General features: G+C 38.5%; 1 protein-coding gene across 1 annotated transcript in view; it reads left to right on the top strand.

Moving 5' to 3' along the window:
- Positions 1 to 19,046, top strand: part of LOC117315961 (tyrosine-protein kinase Fer-like) — a 35,661-nt gene extending 16,615 nt beyond the window's left edge. Inside the window, exons 5-17 of the mRNA XM_033870403.1 lie at positions 795 to 987; positions 1,892 to 2,032; positions 2,979 to 3,101; positions 3,609 to 3,743; positions 6,121 to 6,316; positions 6,916 to 7,092; positions 12,702 to 12,911; positions 13,520 to 13,696; positions 14,341 to 14,554; positions 15,615 to 15,738; positions 16,209 to 16,360; positions 17,262 to 17,384; positions 17,828 to 19,046. Coding sequence (XP_033726294.1) covers positions 795 to 987; positions 1,892 to 2,032; positions 2,979 to 3,101; positions 3,609 to 3,743; positions 6,121 to 6,316; positions 6,916 to 7,092; positions 12,702 to 12,911; positions 13,520 to 13,696; positions 14,341 to 14,554; positions 15,615 to 15,738; positions 16,209 to 16,360; positions 17,262 to 17,384; positions 17,828 to 17,967 — 2,105 coding nt within the window. The 3' untranslated portion in view covers positions 17,968 to 19,046. The remainder of the gene's footprint in view (positions 1 to 794; positions 988 to 1,891; positions 2,033 to 2,978; positions 3,102 to 3,608; positions 3,744 to 6,120; positions 6,317 to 6,915; positions 7,093 to 12,701; positions 12,912 to 13,519; positions 13,697 to 14,340; positions 14,555 to 15,614; positions 15,739 to 16,208; positions 16,361 to 17,261; positions 17,385 to 17,827) is intronic.
- Positions 19,047 to 19,308: the final 262 nt, after the last annotated feature.

The raw sequence follows: 19,308 nt of genomic DNA, 5'->3' as shown, positions 1-19,308 counted from the left end.
TTAAATCAATGCCATGTATTAAGCTACAATACTTTATCTTAAAGCCATGCTTGGTAATAATCCACAAGAATTTATCTTAAATCAATGCCTTGTATTAAGCTACAATATTTTATCTTAAATCAATGCCTTGTATTAAGCTACAATACTTTATCTTAAAGCCATGCTTGGTAATAATCCACAATATTTTATCTTAAATCAATGCCTTGTATTAAGCTACAATATTTTATCTTAAATCAATGCCTTGTATTAAGCCACAAAAATTTATCTTAAAGCCATGCTTGGTAATTATAAGCCACAACAATTTATCTTTAATTCATGTCTGGTAATAAGCCGGAATGATTTATCAAAACCATGTCTGGTAATAAGCCACAATGATTTATCAAATCCATGCCTTGGTATAAGCCACAATAATTTATCAAATCCATGCCTGGTAATAAGCCAGAATGATTTATCCAATCAACATGTAAAGGAGTATTATTTCCTTCTTCTGTTGGGGATGGGGCTGGAAAACTGCATTTGAAGAGAATCAAGCTTAAATATTGAGATAACTTTGATAATCAGAATGGTTTAATCAAATGCTAACTTGATATGCACTTTTGATAGTTATGAACATTTGGTTTACAACATATACTAGATGTTTACCTGGCATTTGCTTATTGATGTCGTCGTAAACAACAACAAGGTCAATATGTCATACATGATAAATTGTTAGTGCTAATATTAAAACTATTGATATGAATATTTGATACCTTGATCTTCACAAATTTGACCTTCAGTTCCAATGACCTTTACAGGTAAAACTGGAGCCAAGTTGGAGGATGTTAAGAAAAAGTTACAGCGGTCGACAGCGAGTCTACACCGAGTCCACAATGACTACGTGTTGTCCCTGCGGGAGGTTATGGCTCATCAGACATGCTACCTATCTCAGTCTCTCCCGACATTTCTAGATGGTCAGCAGACGGCCCAGGAAGCTCTCCTTCATCAGTGGTAAGGGTTCTCTAGGTTGTTCATCTGGTTCTAAGGTCTGCTGAGCTTATCTACATAATTATTCTAAGCATATTCGTTTCATGGGTGGTGAGGTGGCACATTGGAAACACACTTTACCACATGGGTTTTCCCTGGGTACTTCGGTTTCCTCCCACAGTAAGACCCATCACGCACTTCTATCTGGGCCAATAAGTGTAATTATATAAATATAAGTTGACATGACTTGTTTTGCAATTGTTGTAAAATGATTAAAGTTTATATTTAAATGTCATAACAAGTTAATATAATTTACATTCATTTAACCTCACGCAAATCTTATTGCAAATTAAGACAGATCATGTGATGGTGAATTGGTACAGCAACTTGACTTAAAAACCATTGACAGAAACTCCAACTGGCTCAAGTATAATAATGGACTTCAACCAGATTTTGTCTGTATATATATAGTATTAATGGATGATTTCATATAAATGTAGGTTTTATGTAGGTTTTATGTAGGTTTTATGTAAGTTTTATGTAGGTTTTATGTAAGTTTTATGTAGGTTTTATGTAGGTTTTATGGGTTTTATGTAAGTTGTATGTAGGTTTTATGTATTTATGTAGGTTTTATGTAGGCTTTATGTAGGCTTTATGTAGGTTTTATGTAAGTTTTATGTAGGTTTATGTAGGTAGGTTTTATGTAAGTTTTATGTAAGTTTTATGTAGGTTTTATGTAGGTTTTATGTAAGTTTTAACTATGGACAGAGGATTTAGAGCCACATTGTGAACATACGAATACATGTTAAAGGTTATCAGTCAAGACTGATGAAAGCAATATTAATTGATTACTTTCGAATTTGAAACAAATTCTCATCATTCATTTTTGTTTTGTTTTTAAATGATAATGACAACCTTCCTGTTGCAGTAAAGATGTGTTAATGCAGTACCACAGACTGACAAATTTCACAAATGAGGAATTTACAAATGTGGTCACAACCATAGAAGAATCCATAGTAAACATTGTCCCAGAAAATGAGTACTCAGACAAGTTTATCGCCGAGTTCAGGTAAATACATGTGTACTAATGATATAAATTCTAGGATCAGCATTTGTAGACATTTCAAGATTTTTTTTAATGTTTTCTGACACACTTAAATTTGTAATAAACATTTGTTATTTTTTTTGAGATTAAACAAATTTCTGTCTGGGACTGTTAAAAAAGTTATCTATATCTGTAGGAACTTTTTTGTGTGCATTAGTTAATTAAGCCAGTGCCTAAATGTGTGTGATAAAATATCTAAAGGTCTAGACTATCAATATGTTTTTAGTGTGACTGTTAGAAATTGATATGTGCTGATAGAATACTGCAGACAGTAAAAGTGTTTTTAGACACAAACTGTTTTATATTTGTTACTGGTGATCAAAACTAAACTATCACCTATAACATACCATGAATACAATGTACAGCCAGTATTCCTGAAAGAACCATGAATACAATGTACAGCCAGTATTCCTGAAAGAACCATGAATACAATGTACAGCCAGTATTCCTGAAAGAATATAATGTTTAATGACAATGGGGAAAAATACAAAATAATGTTAACCAATGGTGTTTATTGCTATATAAATGCAATTTCTTCTGTAAGAACAGACAGAAATGTAAAGACAAGTATACAATGTACATTTTGTAAACACAAATACATTTAAATCTAAAAAAGAAAATCCAGATACTGTAAATGAACTTATTTTAAGGGCAACTTGATTTCACATTTTCATACCTTAAGACTTTTTTCGCAGCTATTTCATAAATGACCTACCCACCCAGTACTCTACCTGTGATTGACACTATTTCGCGATGATTAATTTTTGTGAATTTTAATTACCTGAGAAATACATACAAATTAATAGCGTATGAAAATCAGTTGGTTTACACTATGCAAAAATAAATAAATGAAGTATGATTTTTACAAGATTCTATCCTAAAAGAATGTATTTGCTGATTTGGTTTTCAGGAGCGACCCAATAGAAGCTACAACGTTTGAGTTTGATACGGGTCTCCTTGACGATTACCAGGGAACATTAGTGGAGAAAAAATTAGCTGTAGATGATCTAACTCACGACACGCTCAAAGCTAGGTAAGTATTACAAGTGTTACTGGCTAGGTACATGTAGTATTTACTTGTACTGGAATAGATTATAATGACCATACCTCATTAACATAACTGGTCTTAACCCACATTGTCTCTTACACTGGGTTTCTTCTTGGCACATGATGTTTCCTAACACTTGAGGAATGCTGAGAACAAGCCTCCCATATGTTGTCCAGTAAGGTAGCCACTTTCTACTACAAGGAGACCCAAAATGCCAAAGCTGATCACAGGGCCATAAACCCAACAGACAAACAAAACCAAAACACACACACTTACTCACTACACACATGCATCTAGAACACAAGAGAGACCGTCCTATAAATGACCATAGCTACATCTTTAACCAATACAAGACCAAACTATGTCTGTTATTGAAGGCGATCTTAATACAGTTGGCCTGATGGAGGATCGAGAGTTCTGTATTTTATCATATCCTGGCTCTATCAATGATTAGCTGCTGTCTGTCAACATGTCCAATTCTATATTTCACAGGTTAGCGGCGTTAGAGGATGATTTGTCGTCTCTTCAGAAAAGTTTGAAGGACAAGGAACCGAAAGTCAAAGAAATAGATGATCAATTAGAAGACCTTAGGAATAAATGTAAAACAGATGAATTAGTAAAACCAGTGTAAGTATCATTGATATAGTTCTTTGTTGATTCTACATGCAAGTTGGTTATGTTTATACCAGAGCACACATGTCATATTCTTTCAATAAGAATATATAATAATTCATATGAAAAAATACCTTGTATACTATACATATTCTTCATGCAAGATGGCTGTATTTATACCAGAGCGCAGGAGTTGGATGTTCTATCAATAAGAATGTATAATAATTCATATGAAAAATACCTTGTATACTATAAAAGTTCTTCATTCATGATGGCTTTATTTATACCAGACCAGAGCACAGGAGCTTGACATTCTATCAATAAGAATACAGTCAAACCTGTCTATAAAGGCCATCCAAGGGAAGCAACAAAAGTGCCCTTTATAGACAGGTGCCCTTTATATAGAGGTTCCATTCATACTGTGAAATTTGATCACCAGTAGCCCTTTATAAAGTATAACAAGCTATAAAATAAGGTTCACATTTTATTACAGTATTAAATAAATACATATATACAGCACCATTTTATACTATTGCTCAACATAAAAATTACATTTGATTAAAAAACAGTAACAATTCTGTAAAACATTTACCAAACTTAAGATAATGCTAATGTAAAATGTTACATAAAACACTACTCATTGATCACAGTTAATTTCACAGCACTATTTGTTTACCCAATCAATGTATCAATATTGCACCAATTCTAATCAATAAATACACTACATACTGCATCATATTATAAAACATAAAAATTACTTGTTCCAAACACAATATTATGCCGTGATTTAAACGAATCCAACCATCCATTTGAAGCCTTGAATGTAGTGTTACCAAAGTCTGATGCAAAATCCAGTGCCTTTTGTTTTAACAGTGGCCCACTAAGATTAACACGGCGCGAGGAAGCGTCTTTAAAAAATTCCCACACAAGGTTATTTATTTCCTCATTGCCCGTAGGCCGCCTTTGTCGTTTCCTATCGGGGGCAACATTGTCCTCCAGATCAGCGAGGTTTTCCGATTTTCGTTTTAAAATCCTATCGATTTGAGTTTTGCCAACACCATACTTCTCGGCAATTTTGCGAGAACTAGTATGAAATTTCTCCGATTCTCTGATGACTTGCAATCGTTGCTCGTGGGTTAAAGCGACCCGCCGTTTCGTCGACATCTTGCATCAATTGGTGAACTGCAGATCACTGATCACTTCCTAGTTTCAGTAAACAACCTCGTTCTCGATAATTGAACGATATCCGGATCCCGTGGGATTTGTTTTATTTGTCTCAAACTATATTTATGTATCAAATACTATCAGATTCCTACTGTAACTTTTAATTACTGAATAAAACTTAAAAACACACAACATGCATACGTTTATTCAGACAAATCATTTATCAAATAATTACTCGCTTCAAGATGAAGGTGAAGGCCGCGTCACAGTCGCCATTGCGTTAGGAAGTGTGCTCTGCAGTCGGAGATGTAATCAATAAAAAGACCACTGAAAATACCTTTTGTGGGTTTTCACCCGCAAACACACTGCCTTGGGACAATATATACAGACTTATATGCCACAATCACGGTTAGTACATGTATTTATATGTACCTATTCAACAAACATACAGACACGCTCGATTGACTTCCAGAGCTTACCTGTGTCTCGGTGAATGGCGATGTTTTTACAGTACCATTGATCAAGATATTATGGTCTACTGATTTTCCAAGGGGAAATTAGCCTCGACTTTTGTGCCCGTTATAAACAAGTTTGTTTATATTTTTGCTGAGAATAAGGTGCCCGCTGCCCGCGTTGAGCAGGTCCCGCTATATAGAGGTTCAATAAAGAGTAAAACTTGACGGGGGGAATTGAAAGTGCCCGTTATAGACAGGTGCCCGCTATATAGAGGTGCCCGTTAACACAGGTTTGACTGTATATAATAATTCACTAATTACTTGGATTCATGGATGTACCAGTAGTTCATTGTACCTTAATACTGAATCTTCTATGTAAAATGGCACTTAACCAACACATAATGAAAAAGAATGCCACTTATATGTTAAACACATCCGTCCATCCAAATGTCTGTCTGAACTTTATTTCCTTTCTTGTCTATCCAGTCAAATGGAAAAGCTTATATCTTTTTCTGTCTGACTGTCGATTAGAAAAAATGTTCACAAAAGTAAGTTGTTAAGTAATATTTTTTTTAATTTTCAAATTCACCTTATGTGAAAAATTTTGAAAATAAAGGAAGGACTGCATAGAAAGTATCCTTATATGTGGGTTATTTTCTCTATTTCAAGCATACATTATATTTACAAGTAATGCAGCAAGCTAACATTTTAGTGAAAAAATTAAATCACCCAAATTACATTCTTCAAAACTTTCAAAGTGATTCCTATTCCAGACTCTCCAAACAGATGTGGGAGCGAGATAAAGCGTTCTACGAACTGACTGTAACTAAGGTGAAGGTAGCTGTATTAGAGGAGATGGTTACAACACTAACAAATGATCTGGAATCGGTAGGAGATGATATTCCGTCGGCCATGTTAGATTCCAGTATGGTGGCCGATCGCCAGTCCTTAAGTGATCTGTCCACATCTGTGAGTTTGGTTTTATGTTTTAAAAGGAAAATTAAAACTTTCTGCTTAAATACACTGAAATTTTCCTGTGAATACAAGGTCTTGTTAAGGGAAATAATATTTACTTCTAAATATTTTGTGAATGTGTATTAGTGGAGTTACAACAATCTCCTTGATTTAATAAGTTTTTTAGTCTTCACTTAACTTGATATTAAACTGATGACTCACACTAAAATTATTGAACAGACATAATTTGGCATTTAAAGTCAGTATAAATGACACAGCTGTGCTGCCAAACATTATATTGTCATCTCCATGGTTACTTTTATGATGTCATAATGGGAACATACTGGATGGCATTTACAGTCATGTAGATCACACTTCTTTGTAGTTAGTTTTATTCTGAAATTGACATACAAATGTAATTATTTACCAATGAATGCCACTTACAGCATTGTTGATTTTGGTGAGGAATGCTTCATAGGAAACAGAATATTTACTATATTCTCTCTCAAAAAAGTGGTGCACTTTCAATTTAAGTAAATAATAATGAATCAAGCCAATCTTATTATATTATCTGTAAATAGATAAAAAAAAAATTGTTTAAATATACCTTTCAGCCATCTCCAATACCAGGCGTGAGTAAACTCAAAAACCTAAAACGTCACATGACCGGCGTGTTACGACGTCAAGGCCAGGATAAAGAGGAACGCGAGTCTGAGAAAGGTCACAGTTATGAAGAACAGTCACTAGATCACATCAACGGCCCTGGTCTGACTAATACAAACAATATCTCGGTGTGTACACGACTTCTTCAGGAATCTATTCCTCCGTAAACTCCTTACTCCTCCGCAAGTTTATTATGATATATGATGACGCATGAATAGTACAAATAGTTTGTCTATGAAATTTATTACTCATGTTGATAATTTTCTGAGAAGTTTTGCCTTTTTCATGATAATAACATTTTGCGAGAGTAATGCTACTTAATTTCTCACATATATACATGTATGTCACAGTAGGATTCTATTTCTGTTAGGGTAAAGATAACCTTATTTTCCAAGGAGTAGGGAAAGATGACTGGGGTGTGAAATGACATTTCTGTGAGAGAAGAAAACTCAGTCTAACATGGGGTTGGGAAAGATGACTGACTATCTAACGTGGGGTTGGGAAAGATGGCTGACTCTGTCTAACGTGGGGTTGGGAAAGATGGCTGACTGTCTAACGTGGGGTTGGGAAAGATGGCTGACTGTCTAACATGGGGTTGGGAAAGATGGCTGACTCTGTCTAACGTGGGGTTGGGAAAGATGGCTGACTGTCTAACATGGGGTTGGGAAAGATGACTGACTGTCTAACGTGGGGTTGGGAAAGATGGCTGACTCTGTCTAACGTGGGGTTGGGAAAGATGGCTGACTGTCTAACGTGGGGTTGGGAAAGATGGCTGACTGTCTAACATGGGGTTGGGAAAGATGGCTGACTCTGTCTAACGTGGGGTTGGGAAAGATGGCTGACTGTCTAACATGGGGTTGGGAAAGATGACTGACTGTCTAACGTGGGGTTGGGAAAGATGGCTGACTCTGTCTAACGTGGGGTTGGGAAAGATGACTGACTATCTAACATGGGGTTGGGAAAGATGGCTGACTCTGTCTAACGTGGGGTTGGGAAAGATGACTGACTGTCTAACATGGGGTTGGGAAAGATGACTGACTGTCTAACATGGGGTTGGGAAAGATGGCTGACTCTGTCTAACATGGGGTTGGGAAAGATGACTGACTATCTAACATGGGGTTGGGAAAGATGGCTGACTCTGTCTAACATGGGGTTGGGAAAGATGACTGACTATCTAACGTGGGGTTGGGAAAGATGACTGACTGTCTAATGTGGGGTTGGGAAAGATGACTGACTGTCTAACATGGGGTTGGGAAAGATGGCTGACTCTGTCTAACGTGGGGTTGGGAAAGATGACTGACTCTGTCTAACATAGGGTTTGGGAAAGATGGCTGACTGTCTAACGTGGGGTTGGGAAAGATGACTGACTGTCTAACATGGGGTTGGGAAAGATGGCTGACTCTGTCTAACGTGGGGTTGGGAAAGATGACTGACTGTCTAACATGGGGTTGGGAAAGATGACTGACTGTCTAACATGGGGTTGGGAAAGATGACTGACTCTGTCTAACGTGGGGTTGGGAAAGATGGCTGACTCTGTCTAACATGGGGTTGGGAAAGATGACTGACTCTGTCTAACATGGGGTTGGGAAAGATGACTGATTCTGTCTAACGTGGGGTTGGGAAAGATGACTGACTCTGTCTAACGTGGGGTTGGGAAAGATGACTAACTGTCTAACATGGGGTTGGGAAAGATGGCTGACTGTCTAACATGGGGTTGGGAAAGATGACTGACTGTCTAACGTGGGGTTGGGAAAGATGACTGACTGTCTAACGTGGGGTTGGGAAAGATGACTGACTCTGTCTAACATGGGGTTGGGAAAGATGACTGACTGTCTAACATGGGGTTGGGAAAGATGACTGACTGTCTAACATGGGGTTGGGAAAGATGACTGACTCTGTCTAACATGGGGTTGGGAAAGATGGCTGACTCTGTCTAACGTGGGGTTGGGGAAGATGACTGACTGTCTAACATGGGGTTGGGAAAGATGACTGACTGTCTAACATGGGGTTGGGAAAGATGACTGACTCTGTCTAACGTGGGGTTGGGGAAGATGACTGACTGTCTAACGTGGGGTTGGGAAAGATGACTGATTCTGTCTAACGTGGGGTTGGGAAAGATGGCTGACTGTCTAACATAGGGGTTGGGGAAGATGACTGACTGTCTAACGTGGGGTTGGGAAAGATGGCTGACTGTCTAACATGGGGTTGGGAAAGATGACTGACTGTCTAACATGGGGTTGGGAAAGATGACTGACTGTCTAACGTGGGGTTGGGAAAGATGACTGACTGTCTAACGTGGGGTTGGGAAAGATGACTGACTGTCTAACATGGGGTTGGGAAAGATGACTGACTGTCTAACGTGGGGTTGGGAAAGATGACTGACTGTCTAACGTGGGGTTGGGAAAGATGACTGACTCTATCTAACATGGGGTTGGGAAAGATGACTGACTGTCTAACGTGGGGTTGGGAAAGATGACTGACTCTGTCTAACATAGGGTTGGGAAAGATGACTGACTGTCTAACGTGGGCTTGGGAAAGATGACTGACTGTCTAACGTGGGGTTGGGAAAGATGACTGACTCTATCTAACATGGGGTTGGGAAAGATGGCTGACTCTGTCTAACATGGGGTTGGGAAAGATGGCTGACTCTGTCTAACGTGGGGTTGGGAAAGATGACTGACTCTGTCTAACGTGGGGTTGGGAAAGATGACTGACTGTCTAACATGGGGTTGGGAAAGATGACTGACTGTCTAACGTGGGGTTGGGAAAGATGACTGACTCTGTCTAACATGGGGTTGGGAAAGATGACTGACTGTCTAACATGGGGTTGGGAAAGATGACTGACTGTCTAACGTGGGGTTGGGAAAGATGACTGACTGTCTAACATGGGGTTGGGAAAGATGACTGACTGTCTAACGTGGGGTTGGGAAAGATGACTGACTGTCTAACGTGGGGTTGAGAAAGATGGCTGACTGTCTAACGTGGGGTTGGGAAAGATGGCTGACTGTCTAACATGGGGTTGGGAAAGATGACTGACTGTCTAACGTGGGGTTGGGAAAGATGACTGACTGTCTAACGTGGGGTTGGGAAAGATGACTGACTGTCTAACATGGGGTTGGGAAAGATGACTGACTCTGTCTAACATGGGGTTGGGAAAGATGATTGACTGTCTAACATGGGGTTGGGAAAGATGACTGACTGTCTAACGTGGGGTTGGGAAAGATGGCTGACTCTGTCTAACGTGGGGTTGGGAAAGATGGCTAACTCTGTCTAACGTGGGGTTGGGGAAGATGTCTGACTGTCTAACATGGGGTTGGGAAAGATGACTGACTGTCTAACATGGGGTTGGGAAAGATGACTGACTGTCTAACGTGGGGTTGGGAAAGATGACTGACTGTCTAACGTGGGGTTGGGAAAGATGACTGACTGTCTAACGTGGGGTTGGGAAAGATGACTGACTGTCTAACATGGGGTTGGGAAAGATGACTGACTGTCTAACGTGGGGTTGGGAAAGATGGCTGACTGTCTAACATGGGGTTGGGAAAGATGACCGACTGTCTAACATGGGGTTGGGAAAGATGGCTGACTCTGTCTAACGTGGGGTTGGGAAAGATGACTGACTCTATCTAACATGGGGTTGGGAAAGATGACTGACTGTCTAACGTGGGGTTGGGAAAGATGGCTGACTCTGTCTAACATGGGGTTGGGAAAGATGATTGACTGTCTAACATGGGGTTGGGAAAGATGACTGACTGTCTAACGTGGGGTTGGGGAAGATGACTAACTCTGTCTAACATGGGGTTGGGAAAGATGACTGACTCTGTCTAACATGGGGTTGGGAAAGATGACTGACTCTGTCTAACGTGGGGTTGGGAAAGATGACCGACTGTCTAACGTGGGGTTGGGAAAGATGGCTGACTGTCTAACATGGGGTTGGGAAAGATGACTGACTGTCTAACGTGGGGTTGGGAAAGATGACTGACTGTCTAACATGGGGTTGGGAAAGATGACCGACTGTCTAACATGGGGTTGGGAAAGATGACTGACTCTGTCTAACGTGGGGTTGGGAAAGATGACTGACTCTGTCTAACGTGGGGTTGGGAAAGATGACTGACTGTCTAACGTGGGGTTGGGAAAGATGACTGACTCTGTCTAACATGGGGTTGGGAAAGATGACTGACTCTGTCTAACGTGGGGTTGGGAAAGATGACTGACTCTGTCTAACGTGGGGTTGGGAAAGATGGCTGACTCTGTCTAACGTGGGGTTGGGAAAGATGACTGACTGTCTAACATGGGGTTGGGAAAGATGGCTGACTCTGTCTAACGTGGGGTTGGGAAAGATGACCGACTCTGTCTAACATGGGGTTGGGAAAGATGACTGACTGTCTAACGTGGGGTTGGGAAAGATGGCTGACTCTGTCTAACGTGGGGTTGGGAAAGATGGCTGACTCTGTCTAACATGGGGTTGGGAAAGATGACTGACTGTCTAACATGGGGTTGGGAAAGATGACTGACTGTCTAACGTGGGGTTGGGAAAGATGGCTGACTGTCTAACGTGGGGTTGGGAAAGATGGCTGACTCTGTCTAACATTGGGTTGGGAAAGATGACTGACTGTCTAACGTGGGGTTGGGAAAGATGACTGACTGTCTAACGTGGGGTTGGGAAAGATGGCTGACTCTGTCTAACATGGGGTTGGGAAAGATGACCGACTCTGTCTAACGTGGGGTTGGGAAAGATGGCTGACTGTCTAACATGGGGTTGGGAAAGATGACTGACTGTCTAACGTGGGGTTGGGAAAGATGGCTGACTCTTGTCTAACATGGGGTTGGGAAAGATGGCTGACTCTGTCTAACATGGGGTTGGGAAAGATGACTGACTGTCTAACATGGGGTTGGGAAAGATGACTGACTCTGTCTAACATGGGGTTGGGAAAGATGACTGACTGTCTAACATGGGGTTGGGAAAGATGACTGACTGTCTAACATGGGGTTGGGAAAGATGACCGACTCTGTCTAACATGGGGTTGGGAAAGATGACTGACTGTCTAACATGGGGTTGGGAAAGATGACTGACTCTGTCTAACATGGGGTTGGGAAAGATGACTGACTGTCTAACATGGGGTTGAGAAAGATGACCGACTGTCTAACGTGGGGTTGGGAAAGATGACTGACTGTCTAACGTGGGGTTGGGGAAGATGGCTGACTCTGTCTAACATGGGGTTGGGAAAGATGACTGGGGTGTGCGATGACTTCTGCTAGAGAAGAAACTGTCTCACACAAGGTAAAGGGTAAGACAGCTGGGATGGACATGATAATCATGAGATGTTGATGACCTCATAAATGAAACATTTTGTGGTGAATGGAAAATCTCATTTCTCAGCACTTGGGTTCATGGGTTTTTGGTTAACTAGAATCCTTTATTTTGTATAATCATTAGAAATAACCAACATTCCTTGTGTTGACCAACCAGATTCTTACATTTGAAATGAGATATCACTCCATGGGAAAAAAAAGGTTACCATTATTTATTCTCAGTTCTCACATTGATGTTTTTCTATTTTCCTAATACATGAAGATCGTGAAAGAGGAGTGCTATCTTTGTCCTGGACCACTTCTTATGATTGGTATCAAAGTTACAATATGTGTGTATTTGTGTTTGATTTGTGTTGTGTGTTCTATAGTCTGGTAAGGTGCAAGTGTCTAACAATTATAGATTTCGTGTTTTGTACTAATCTAGGGTGCGGAGGCCCTAGCTGACCCTAGCCGACCTCTAGAGGAAGAAGAATGGTTCCATGGTGTCCTGCCTCGAGAAGAAGTCCAGCGTCTTTTGGTGAATGACGGAGATTTCCTCGTCCGAGAGAGCAAGAACCGGAAAACCAATGAGACCCAATATGTTCTCTCTGTGGGGTGGCAAGGATACAAACACTTTATCATACAATACGGAGAGGTGAGTATGACGTTTGTTAGAAGCCTCGGGCCTGGTTTAACAACAGTTTTAAAATCCTTATGAAATCATATGAAACTATAACACTCGTCGGTCTCTTCCTACTTTCCCATTTTAAGACCTCCACATGCTCAGGTTTTGAAGTAAAGGAGAAATGAGATTTTCACAAATCAAGTGATTAAGCTAATCATCTTTAAAACAACTAGGCCATTGTGTATTTTTTGTAGTTGCAAATTTTTTGCCAATGAGTATTAAGATAATAATACGTTTGAAAATACACCCCTGCTATTTTCTTCATTTTTGATGAATCATAAATTTTCAAATAGCTAATTTGAGGATAAATACAGTACTGAACTTTTACACTAGGGGAGGGGGTTATTTGAGGATTATATTTTGAAGATTTTGATTTGAATGATTCTATTTGATCAACTTAAAACCAAAACCAAAGAAACTGAATGAGAGATTTTTAGTCTAGAAAGTGATGTGATGTGTTAATACATGTATATAAAAAATGTCTTGTGAAATGGTTGCAGACAAAATTGATCAAGTCATAATCATTGTTGACAGCAAAAATATTTTTTTATTAAAATGAATTTGTGTTTTACTGACAGGGTGGCTGGCGGTTTGAGGGGCCATCATTTCCTACAATTCATGAGTTGGTGAACTACCAGTACAAAATTGGGACAGACGTGACGAGTAAGTCCAGAGCCATCCTGAAAAAACCCATCCTCCGCGAACAATGGCAGCTGAAGAATGATGACATCGCTCTCGAAATGAAAATTGGAAATGTATGTAATTTATGATTTTATAAAACACATGTATAGCTGATGGGTTGTATAAGGGACACACATGGTATTAGCACATTTCAGTACAGATTCTGAGTCAGATACAGTAGAACCAGCTGTTTTGTCCTAGGACTCATCAGTGATGCTAAGGGCTTAAAATGTTGATACCTAGCCGACAAGAAAGGAAATTCACTGTGAAATCTAATGAAGAGACATGTGTAATATGTAGCTGTTTGAAATAGTGTGAAACTGAAATGATCTTAATCATCTGGAGATTTCTTGCAAGAAACAGCAACCAAAATCCAAGTTAACAGAAAATGACACATGGTCATGCTAGCAGGCAAATTGTATTTCTTGACAAACATGCGTGAAATTTTAAACATATTTTCCTTGAACATATTAAAAATTTGAATATAAATCAGTGGTTCAAGGTCAAGGTCATCTTTTCAAAACATAGAGTTTTACAGAAAATGGGTTGTGATGACTCTATATTTCGCACTAGACATTTTATATTCTTCACAGTCTCTATATATAGTCTCTGTATGTACTTACAACTTTTTACATGACTTCAAACAGTTGTACTGACACAAGACTTCATCAGTCATGCCCGAGGATCTATAATCAGTTTTTGTATTACATTTCTACAGGGAAACTTTGGTGAGGTTTACCGTGGAATATACAAAGCAGATAACCAGACCGTAGCGGTGAAAACGTGTCGCGACACACTATCTGAGGATCAGCGTAAAAAGTTTCTCATGGAGGGACGCATCCTGAAGCAGTATGACCATCCCAATATTGTCAGGTTTATAGGAATCGCGGCTCAGCGACAACCCGTGATGATTGTGATGGAATACGTTGCAGGTTTGTTGTGTGTCAGATTATCAATAAAATTCTAATTGCTGTTACATTTAGTTTACAGTCAAGGGATGATATTAATATAATCTTACACTCCCTTGGAGTTGAGACAGGGGAAACTCAACCTGAGGGGGAAGATTCTTAATTTGACAAACACAAGGCTTACCATGTTTACCCTCTTATGTATCTAATATGGAAGTTATATCAGTGACGTCATGGTATTGTTGCTGTGACGTCATGGTATTGTTGACGTGACGAAATGCAATTGTTGTAGCTTGTCTCCATCTTGTTTTGTTTGTAAGTTTTGCAGAGTTCACCATACCAGTATTTTCTTTAGATCTGCTATACTAGACATTTTGTCAGACAGATGTTTGGCATATGAGACATCTCTCTGTCAAAATGTATATTGTCTGGTGTTTAGCTGGACATAATTTGGGCTGATCTTTTATTGAATGAGTTCAGTCACCTATATATTGCATTAAATCAAGTGTAGGATTCTATTTATCAAACAAGAGGCCATGAAACAATCCTTATGCTCAAGCATTTAAATATGTTCTGAAATGAACTTTCTAATTGCTTAAATCAGGAGATGGCAGCATAAAGAAAAAAATATTTACTTCGAAAATGATATCTCAGTTGAAGTTTCATGAAATTCCTTCAAATCATTAAAAAGATATAATTCAGATATCAGATTTATTACCCAAGATATTTGTAAACTTTATTATTTTACAACAGTTGTGAAACATGTTATATAAACTTATATCAATCACACTTATTGGCTCGGCTCGAAGTGTGGGAGGGGTCTTACTGTGGGAGATACCAGAGTAACCAGAAAAAAAATAAAGTGGTTGGCAGGTCACCCATAAATTTATACACTTTTTCACTTCTGATCAGGGAATCAAACTCAGGCCGCCTAGCTATAGGTGAAAGGCAAAATTATTTGAGGCTGAGCAAATAATATGTATTTCAATTTTTGAGCATGAGTACCGTTCCAGGTATGTGATAACAAAGATGATTCTCTAAATCTAATTGTGTTCGTTATAAAGCTGGTTTTTTTTGCGGATAGGTGGTGCTCTGTTGACTTTCCTGAGGAGGCAAGGAAAACACCAAACCAAAAAACAGCTTACACAGATGTGTGAGGATGCAGCTAAAGGCATGACGTACCTGGAGAATAAGAGCTGTATACACAGGTATCCATAGCAACCATTCCATTGTGACAGTTAAGGGTATATGCTTCATGAGTGATTTGATTCTTATTTCCAAAAGAGTTCCAGTTATCCATAACAACTGTTCCATTGTGACAGTTAAGGGTGTATGCTTCATGTGTGATTCAAATCTTGCTTCCAAAAGAGTTCTGAGTATCCATAGCAACAATTCAGTTGTGATAGTTAAGGGTGTATGCTACATCTTTTGATTTGAATCTTATATTCAAGACACATGAACATGAACCATGAATTTATTTTTGTATTTAAATTGAAAAGTTTTATTGTATGAACTGCTAATTGTAACTAACTGCTTGATGAAAATTGCTATAGTGTGCTGTAACTGTTTGATATTTACTTTGAAGTGAACACAACCAGATGACTGATTTTGAAATAAAACACCTGTATTCTGCAAATCACCAGGTTAAAAAAATTAGCTAAATCTCTGTTTACACTAGGGACCTGGCGGCCCGTAACTGTCTAGTGGGAGATGGGAATGTTGTGAAGATATCGGACTTTGGAATGTCACGAGAGGAGGAAGAGTACACTGTATCTGAGGGGCTTAAACAGATCCCCATAAAATGGACTGCTCCAGAGGCCCTCCTGTATGGTAGGTTTAGACTGATCCAACACAACATACTGTAATTTGTAATAACACACTGAAATTGATTTGTTACTTATTAATTTGATACTTGATATGGTGGGTTATGGTAAAATTAGTGTTATTTTTACCACCAGGGCTTTTTCTCACTGGTTTGGGATGGGGCCTTTTTGCATCATTTTGGGGAAAAAAATTGGTGAATTTGGAAAGATTTTTTCAGGAGTAAACTGCAAATTTTGGGAGTTTGGCTTTAAAATGAAATAATTCCAATTGGGAATGGGGCCCATTTGCGACCTAAAACAGCCATCAGAATAAGCCCTGACCACAATCATCATCCACAATATCACTGAAGTAATGATTGGATTTCAGTATGTTATTATTATGCAGTTATGCAGTGTATGACAATGAGCTACATTGTATAAAGAGACCAACCAACCAATAGTTTTCCCATAGACTTTAGTGTTAACGTTTTGGATTATTTCATTCAAATTCTTGAATTGAATATGACGATTATGGTTTATAACAAAAGTTTAGGGTCTGATATAACACCTAATCAAAAAAAAAAGTTGGGTCCTTCAGCTCAAATTTTCTCCAGGGTAGCCATTTTGAAAATAGGTGAATTTCGCAATAAAAATTCTCAAAAATCGTAAATGTTTACCTGTTTACTATTATTACGTGAACTTTTGGGAAAAAAAACAATCGGACTTACGAAATTTATATCAACATTTCTTATTGATAGTTACCTATCAGGCTACATATCTATTTTCTCACTTCATAACATACTGGCCAATCAGTGGCTGCCAGACATTTTATCCTTGGCTCAACGTTCTATACACAGGGGCTGTTTCAAAAATATATTTTTTCAATTGGTTGGTTGTTCCCTACAACAAGTATATGTTTGTATTTGTAGGTAAATACACGTCCCTTTGTGATGTGTGGAGTTTTGGAATCCTCATGTGGGAGGTTTTCTCCGGTGGACAGACTCCATATTCTGGGATGAGCAATAATCAGGCCAGGGAGAGAGTGGACGACGGTCAGTATCATTGCATCATTACAATCATCTGCTTAATTGGTCTGCTGTTGAATATTCTTATATTCAATTTTCCCACCATTTGGTTGGTTTAATGATAATGCTTAAAACTGTGTCTGATTAGAAAGTTAAAATTTCATGGAAATCCCTATATAGTTTGAGATTTATAGAATTTTGTATGTTTGTGATAATTGGTCCTCTTCCTCTGTCTGTATGTTACATTTCCTGTCAGTAATTGTTTCCGTCATTATTTGTTCCTGGTATCATCAGTCATTGATTACAATATTAGAGGGTGATATAGTCAAAGGCTCTGACTTACAAATCCAGATCAGATTAAACTTGGATTTGTCAAATCAAAATGTTTGCTTTGAATTGATAATTTTGTCCAATTCTGACTCTTTGAATATAAAATTGATGTTTGATTATTCCCCTTTGTCATCTTTCAGGGTACCGAATGCCGCCACCAGAGGGCACCCCAGAACCAGTGTATAAATTAATGCTCAGGATATGGGAGTACGACACATCAAAAAGGCCTCACTTCGCTGAAGTTATGAAGGAGTTAACGAACATTATCAAAAGATTATAATGGCAGTTATATTTTGATTTAAGATTGTTAAATTATTATAAAAAACTTTGAATATCCTGATCCAACTATCAATGGAAGATATAAAATTATGTGTGAAATCTTTTATTTTGTTACTGTAGATAAGAAAATACATATTTTAAGTTAGAGCTGAACTGGAACAGTGTTAATATAAGATGGAATGCTCTTTATTTGCTCGGTTTTCACCCCTGTGAACAGCTTCGGTAATCTTGAGGCGGGGTTTGCTTGACTAAATCACTGAATAACATACGGGAGGTTGTCGCATGTCCTCCAGAGTAATTAGGGTTCAGTGTCTTGTCCAAGGACATAACCATGACTGCACAGACTGGCTTGCTTCTCGATTTCCCAAGAATCACAAACTACCAATGGTAGGGAGCATCCATCTTGGATCTTCAGCTGAGGATTTGGTGTAGAATTCTGTTGATCACAAAACTCATATTTATAAGAATATAAGTGAAAGCCTATTTATGAATCTTTTTATCAGGCAGGTGAATTTCAGTATGATTTTCTCTGTAGAGACAATTGTGTGATATATATTTATTATGACGTCATAAAGTATCGCAACATCACAATAGTGTTATTACACGTGTCTATATGACATGGTAAAACCAACCAGTTATGTGATAGTATTTCCTGTCTTATAGGACATAAAATTATGTGTCAAACAGAATGTGAAGATAGTAGAATGTTCCAGAGCTCAGTGGTTTAGGATAATTTGGTGACAATAGAATGTTACAGCTTGGTTTAGGATAATTTGGTGACAATAGAATTTTCTACAGCTTGGTTTAGGATAATTTGGTGATAATAGAATGTTCTATATAGCTTGGTTTAGGATAATTTGGTGATAGAATGTTCCACGGCTTGGTTTAGGATAATTTGGTGATATAATTTTCTACAGCTTGGTTTAGGACAATTTGGTGATAGAATGTTCCACGGCTTGGTTTAGGATAATTTGGTGATATAATTTTCTACAGCTTGGTTTAGGACAATTTGGTGACAATAGAATGTTCCACAGCTTGGTTTAGGATAATTCGGTGACAATAGAATGTTCCACAGCTTGGTTTAGGACAATTTGGTGACAATAGAATGTTCCGCAGCTTGGTTTAGGATAATTCGGTGACAATAGAATGTTCCACAGCTTGGTTTAGGATAATTCGGTGACAATAGAATGTTCTACTGCTTGGTTTAGGACAATTTGGTGACAATAGAATGTTCCAAGGCTTGGTTTAGGATAATTTGGTGATAATAGAATGATCTACAGCTTGGTTTAGGACCATTTCGATGATAGAATGTTGCACGGTTTGGTTTAGGATAACTCAGTGA

This window comes from Pecten maximus, chromosome 17, assembly GCF_902652985.1.
Source record: "Pecten maximus chromosome 17, xPecMax1.1, whole genome shotgun sequence".
NCBI classification, from domain to species: domain Eukaryota; kingdom Metazoa; phylum Mollusca; class Bivalvia; order Pectinida; family Pectinidae; genus Pecten; species Pecten maximus.
The sequence above is the reverse complement of the archived record's forward strand: the minus strand, read 5'-3'. Positions and strand labels throughout refer to the sequence as shown.